General features: G+C 38.1%; 3 protein-coding genes across 4 annotated transcripts; 2 read left to right on the plus strand and 1 right to left on the minus strand.

Annotated features, from left to right (window-relative positions):
- The first annotated feature begins 44 nt into the window (after positions 1 to 44).
- Positions 45 to 2957, plus strand: grhpra (glyoxylate reductase/hydroxypyruvate reductase a). The gene is made up of 9 exons (XM_056769525.1): positions 45 to 375; positions 670 to 800; positions 957 to 1029; positions 1136 to 1252; positions 1423 to 1511; positions 1857 to 1958; positions 2111 to 2246; positions 2336 to 2466; positions 2548 to 2957. Exons 1-9 carry the CDS (start codon positions 290 to 292, stop codon positions 2667 to 2669), a joined length of 987 nt encoding a protein of 328 aa, XP_056625503.1. The 5' UTR covers positions 45 to 289; the 3' UTR covers positions 2670 to 2957.
- Positions 2958 to 3181: 224 nt separating this feature from the next.
- Positions 3182 to 4103, minus strand: tomm5 (translocase of outer mitochondrial membrane 5 homolog (yeast)). The gene is made up of 2 exons (XM_056769527.1): positions 3893 to 4103; positions 3182 to 3498 (listed from the first exon to the last, which is right to left on the minus strand). Exons 1-2 carry the CDS (start codon positions 4011 to 4013, stop codon positions 3464 to 3466), a joined length of 156 nt encoding a protein of 51 aa, XP_056625505.1. The 5' UTR covers positions 4014 to 4103; the 3' UTR covers positions 3182 to 3463.
- Positions 4104 to 4332: 229 nt separating this feature from the next.
- si:dkey-109l4.3 (uncharacterized protein LOC559137 homolog) lies at positions 4333 to 5836 on the plus strand. 2 transcript variants are annotated; one of them, XR_008909244.1, is made up of 5 exons: positions 4333 to 4748; positions 4848 to 5039; positions 5226 to 5308; positions 5437 to 5543; positions 5647 to 5836. XR_008909244.1 is itself a non-coding variant. In XM_056769526.1 (4 exons), exons 1-4 carry the CDS (start codon positions 4568 to 4570, stop codon positions 5473 to 5475), a joined length of 495 nt encoding a protein of 164 aa, XP_056625504.1. In that variant the 5' UTR covers positions 4333 to 4567; the 3' UTR covers positions 5476 to 5836. The 2 variants fall into 2 exon arrangements, 1 of the variants encoding a protein (XP_056625504.1); XM_056769526.1 differs by having other exon boundaries at positions 5437 to 5836.
- The last annotated feature ends 321 nt before the right edge of the window (positions 5837 to 6157 follow it).

Consider the following 6157-nt stretch of genomic DNA (forward strand, 5'->3'; position numbering starts at 1 on the left):
CAGGGGTTCAAATAAACCACGTTTAATGTACCTCACGTAATTTAAAGAACATGTTGTGTAGAGTTTAATGTAAATTCTAGTCAGAGTTAAGTGCTGTTGCGCTGCCCATCCGCTCCAGAAGGTGGTGCTAAAGCCCGCCGAACGACAGTGTTCAGCGACTTGTCACGTATTTACATTGCTTCCCAGTTCCTACAGCTGTGGCCTTTGGAGATATGGAAGTCGGCGTAAACTTTATCAATCTGTTTTAGAGTCAATTATACGAGTTTCACTCATCAGTTCATCGTTCAGGATGAGCGCGCAGCAGATGATGAAAGTCTTCGTCACCAGACGTATTCCGCAAGAGGGCATGAAAATACTCCAAAAAGCCGCCGGCATGTAAGAAACTTAACATGGTCTTGTATGAAACATTACTCAATTCTGTAACGTTATGTGTAAAATCATTTTGATTAAGAAACTGCATTTTTATCAAAATGACGGAAGGCACTGGACATCACTGACAGCACGTGGATTGTCAATGACCTTTGGTGTCAGATGATTTTTTAATTTCATTCATTCCTGTCAATAAATTACTATTTAGAATGCAATCTTTTAAATGGCAGTTTTTAGAAAATAATACAGTCTTTGGAGTCTTAAAATGAAACACCCATTCCCATCTATCTCTATTTGCAGGTGTAATTTATCAGTGTGGGACTGTGATGAGCCTGTGCCCCGTGCAGAGCTGCTGAAAGGGGTGGCAGGTGCTCATGGGCTTCTCTGTTTACTCTCGGACAAAATCGATACCGAGGTCCTGGATGCGGCAGGTAAAACAAACCTTTGGTTCTTTATTAATAAACGTCACCAGAACTAAAGCGATGTCATGAAATAAGATATATAAACATCCTGCAGTTCGCAATGTTGTATGTGCTTGTGCTGCAGGTTTTCATATAAATGTGATTGACAAATACTGTGTTACTCAGGACCCAACTTGAAAGTGATCAGCACTCTCTCGGTAGGATTTGACCATCTTGCCATAGATGAAATAAAGAAAAGGTGACATAATGAAAAAAACAATTCTGAATTGTTTCTGACTTGTGTTGAGCACAATATGGATGTTCATACACAGAGCAATGAGGTTCTTCATCTTTCTTTGTCCTAGAGGGATACGAGTAGGTTACACTCCTGACGTTTTGACAGATGCTACTGCGGAGCTGACCGTAGCTTTGCTCTTGGCCACTGCTCGACGTCTCCCCGAAGGTGTAGAGGAAGTCAAAAAGTAAGTCGTTCTCTTTATTACTGCACCACCTGCTATATATCACTGCTTGAATTTGAACAGATCCAGTGTCACAATTACAAACAAAACAACTCAAAAATGTTTTATTGTGTAATAAGTCAGTACTTCAATATTTTCTTAGGTGAGGAAACCTCATTTATTTCTCTTAACAGTGGTGGCTGGAGCACATGGAAGCCTCTGTGGTTATGTGGCTATGGACTGTCTGGCAGCACTGTAGGGGTGATTGGATTGGGACGTATAGGTACAGTGATGCTCATGTACAATGCCTTCAGGAAATAATTAAAAAAACAAAATCACACGTCTATACCATTAACATGAACCACCTACTTTAAGCACCTACAATATGCATCATCTGTTTTGTTACATCTGTCTCACCATCTGTTGTTATATTCAGAATTGATATTTATTTTGCAAACAATGTCTTTACGTGAGCATCTCTCAAGTTCATTAAAACGTCACTTAATTATTTATTTTTTTGTGGGGTTTAAGCAGAAGTGAATACTTAAAGTAATTTTAGGCTCCTGTTTTTCTTATTTTTCGTGTTCATTGTAATGGAGAAATGAAAGATCAGTTTGATGATTTGTAGGTCTGGCGATTGCAAGGCGACTGAAACCATTTGGAGTTAAAAGGTTGCTCTACACAGGCAGACAACCCAAACCTCAGGCCCAAGAGGTTGAGGGAGAATATGGTATGTAAGAAGAAATTAGAGAGAATGAAGTTGTCTTTAAAATGGGATATAATCATGTTAATCAAGAATTCAAGTATTTGGAGGTATTTAAATTATAATTTTAAGATCAGGACCGGTTCTCTAATCCCAGCCCCCCGCTCTTTGTTTCTCAGTGCCATTAGACACTTTGTTGAGTGAGAGTGATTTTGTGGTCGTGTCCTGCTCTTTGACTCCTGAAACTCAGGGCCTTTGTGACCAAACCTTCTTCAGCAAGATGAAGAAAACAGCAATCTTTATCAACACCAGCAGGTACGTTACACTGTTCAAGCAAAGCATTGTGCTTGAAAATTAATCAATACAAGTATGGAATGGAAGGTGTATTCTGTATATTCTTCTAGAGGTGCAGTTGTGAATCAAGAGGACTTGTTTAAGGCCCTCGGGAGTGGACAGATTGCAGCAGCAGGCCTTGATGTCACAACTCCCGAACCCTTGCCCACTGACCACCCACTGCTGACCCTTAATAACTGTGGTGAGTACACTTTTAATCAGTATCTTAAAAATTATAAAGCAGCTAGAACAATGTTTTATACAATGTCATTTTGTGTTGCAGTCGTTCTTCCCCATATTGGTAGTGCCACCTACAACACACGTGGTGTGATGGGTGAACTGTCTGCAAACAACTTGCTGGCAGGCCTCAGAGATACTGAAATGCCCAGTGAGTTAAAGTTGTAGTGTTCTGAATTGTGCCTTATCCAAAATCTGAAGTTAAAATATCAGCAAGTGAATAAATACATGGTCTTTACAAAATTAGATTTTAGAAGGCAGAGGACATACTGGAATTTTGATCATGATTTACTCTTGTGACAAAACTTCACTGTAACGGCAAAAAGTTTTCTGTATCTAACAACAGATTTATTGAAAGATGGTATTTTGGCATCTCATGGAGAACCACATTTTGTTTAACAGATAGTTAAGCTGCATTTCTAAACATGAATAAAATGGAATACAATGTCAACATCATTCAATGCATTTTATATGAAAAGCTAAATGTAATCACTTTCACTCTCAATACATTGCAAGAGTATTGTAGATGTAGGTTTTACAATGGTTACTGGTGAGACTTAAATTTTACAGTGTTGCGAAGGTAAATGTTGATCTCCGCTATCTGAGTGCAAGTATACATAAGATGTCAAGGTGTCATTGCCATTTTAGTGTACCTGTGGATGACAACACAGGCAATGGGCTTAAGTGACAAAAGATTTATTGCTTACACCTTTGTGAACAATGTGAAACACTCTGTTTAACAGCTGTTGTTTTTCATATATGTAAATGGCTAAGAGAAAAAGTAAATACATTCAGTTGCATCCAGTAAAAAATCAAATAAATAAAAGAATCATGGTTGACAGGTGACAAGATCTCCTTAGGTCTCTTCAGATATCATCCGGTGTGGCAAGTGGCTCTATGCAGCAACATCCAGGTACCGCATGTTCATCTGTACAGGGAATGTTTCTGTCCATAGCGGGGTGTCATATGCTGTCCAGCTTCTTCAAAACATAGGGTACTGAAACAGAAGTCAACAAACATTTATTTCAATTTCAACCTTACTTAATTTTGTCAGTTTTGACATTTAAACACCCAAAATGAGATTTTTTATGTCTGAATCTAATGTCAATTAATAGAGCACCAAATCGTGGGCCACGCATTAATTGTTGAATATTAATTCATTCTTGGGTAGGCATACATCAAAGGTGACCTCTACTTATGGAGACTAACGTTACCGCAAATGGATGACACGGTAAACCGATCAATATCTCGCTCCGTGCCTTAAGATCAAGACATACATGAAAAGAGATACTAACAGCGTTAAAGTTGTAATATCATAGAACAAACGGAGATGCCATGTGATATAATATATCACTGCTGTCTATAACCAATGCAATAAGCCGGACACTCACTGACTCGAAGGAGCGCAACATATATCAAAAAGTTGCGAACAGACGTGATAACATCCTCTCGCATTTTTTTCTTCATCTCCTCAGGGTCCATCTTCGGACCGAGTCCCTCGATTTTCAACATCTTGTAGCTGTTATTAAATGCTATATGTGACTCAAATGATCGCAGCAAGCCACACTTAATGATACAGGCACGTGAAAGGGAAGTACGTCAGAGAGGATCGGCTTCTAGGACCACCAATATTGGCTTACTTACAATTGCCTGCTTGTAAATCGAGTATTTTGACCATTTATACGGAAGTAAAGTACGTTTATTAATTTATTTTGTAATATTTATAAGACATTAAACAATTTATACTAACATTTACCATATGAACCTCTGAAAATAATTAAACTTGTTATCTTTGTAAACAGGCAACATTATCACTCACACTCCTTCTCACGGCGTATTGTTTTGATTTTAGGTTCCAGTGTGTGTGTGTGTGTGAAGCACTTGGTGCGAGTATCTGAAAACCACATATATATGCACATATAATTTTTTGTCCATTTAACTTATTTTACTAGTATACTTCCGTACAGCTTTTTTATGTTTCTCGAGCATCCTCTGGTTCTGGGTGCTTTCTAGAACTTTCAAGAGTGTAAGGTGCAGGATCACACACTGCTAAAATTAACCAAATCATGGACCCCAATGGGTTACTGTCCACTAACTCTTGCCAGGTACATCTGAAGTGGGGTAATGGATTTATAGAGACGTCGCCCATTTCTGTACCTAGTAAACGTAAACGAAATGAGACGACTGTAAATGTAAACGGAGCAGACTGTCTGAACGCTTTTCCCTCCAAAGAGAGTTTGAGGAAACGTAAGTAACGTAGACTGTTACTAGTGTTCTTGACGCTGTTATTAAACCTAACATTGATTGTAAAACAAGTTTAAGAATGTATAAACTTTCAAATTTTAGGTGGCTTTGTCTTAATTGATGGCCAAAAAGGTGTGTACTACTCAGAGAGCTGGCAGCCTAATGGCAGCACTTTGTACCTGCCAGTAAATGGGACTTTGTTGGCCAACATTGAAAAATACGACCAGATCAGCTTTGAGCAGGACGTCTACTGCATAGGCAATGCAGCCGGTGGATTTCAGCAGAAGGTCCAAGGTAGGACTCATTTTTTTAAGTAACATAAGTTCAAGCAATTCATCTGCATTGCTTGTCCCTCTTGTTATCCTTATGAGAGGCTTGGGAATTGCATCATTTGAGAATCTATAGTATCAGGACCAGGTTGCATCCCAAAGGATATTCTCAGTTTTTGTAACAAAATTCTGTCTCTTTTTGCTCATATAGGTCAAGCGATTCATTGCTGGCGGTATAGCGAACATGAAAAAAAGCTTTTTATTGCACTTTCTTACTTGTTCACAAACTTACAAGTGAGTTTATTGTTGATATGTTTATTATTTTGTATATGTTTAATGTTTAATATGGCAAAAGGATACAAAACACATACATTCAGAAATGTATCTGGTATTCATCATGTGGCATTATCTTCTGCCTTCAGGTTTTTCATGAAGTTGTCAGCACTCTTGATTGTCTCTAAGGATGATAGTCGTCTGGATAAGCAGAGTTGGGCAGTGCTATTTTATCACAAAGCACAAAACAATCACGGTATTATACATATTAAAGTGTTAATTGACCTTTTCTAACTTCTTAACAGAGTATATGCCTTCAACACATCACTATACATTATTTCTGTGCGGTTCTTTTCTAGTAACAGCGTCTGTTTCATGAGTAGCAGTAAACTTGATCCATTGCGACTCAACAAGGGATGTTATCAACCAAGTGTATTTCATTAATGCGGTGCAAGATGTTCCAAAAGTGTGGTCATTTGTGGTTTTGCACAATAAACACTGTTATAAGTGACTGAGATAATAGACCAAAATAAACATTATGTAATCACATGCCAGGCTTGTTGTTTCTCTGCATTTGTACTTGTTAGTACTTCAGCAGTGTTGTATGCTAGTTTTGCTTTTGATGTCTTTTTATATACTGTATATATTTTTTTACAATAAAAAGGCTTTATGGACTCTATATGTGACGTTTTGGACACTTCACAAAACAAGAATCTTTTCCCTTATCCTTTTGTTCTCACTTTTCTCAATACTTTTCATCTCAGGCTTGTTTTAGAAGCTGTTCACACTCCCCCTCCTCTATTAGTCTCAGCGGGCAGTTTTACATAGATCATTCATGACGTAGAAATTGTGTGAGTCAGAAGTGTCTGA

This window comes from Triplophysa dalaica, chromosome 16, assembly GCF_015846415.1.
Source record: "Triplophysa dalaica isolate WHDGS20190420 chromosome 16, ASM1584641v1, whole genome shotgun sequence".
In the NCBI taxonomy this organism is placed as follows: Eukaryota; Metazoa; Chordata; class Actinopteri; order Cypriniformes; family Nemacheilidae; genus Triplophysa; species Triplophysa dalaica.

Excerpts from the sequence above, each read along its gene's own strand:
- grhpra (XM_056769525.1), top strand. The coding sequence starts at position 290 with ATGAGCGCGCAGCAGATGATGAAAGTCTTCGTCACCAGACGTATTCCG. Across the intron at positions 1,253-1,422 it reads GGTGTAGAGGAAGTCAAAAA|TGGTGGCTGGAGCACATGGA; the intron begins GTAAGTCGTTCT and ends TTCTCTTAACAG. Across the intron at positions 2,247-2,335 it reads ATCTTTATCAACACCAGCAG|AGGTGCAGTTGTGAATCAAG; the intron begins GTACGTTACACT and ends ATATTCTTCTAG.
- tomm5 (XM_056769527.1), bottom strand. The coding sequence starts at position 4,013 with ATGTTGAAAATCGAGGGACTCGGTCCGAAGATGGACCCTGAGGAGATG. Across the intron at positions 3,499-3,892 it reads TGTTGCGCTCCTTCGAGTCA|TACCCTATGTTTTGAAGAAG; the intron begins GTGAGTGTCCGG and ends CTTCTGTTTCAG.
- si:dkey-109l4.3 (XM_056769526.1), top strand. The coding sequence starts at position 4,568 with ATGGACCCCAATGGGTTACTGTCCACTAACTCTTGCCAGGTACATCTG. Across the intron at positions 5,040-5,225 it reads ATTTCAGCAGAAGGTCCAAG|GTCAAGCGATTCATTGCTGG; the intron begins GTAGGACTCATT and ends TTGCTCATATAG. Across the intron at positions 5,309-5,436 it reads ACTTGTTCACAAACTTACAA|GTTTTTCATGAAGTTGTCAG; the intron begins GTGAGTTTATTG and ends TTCTGCCTTCAG.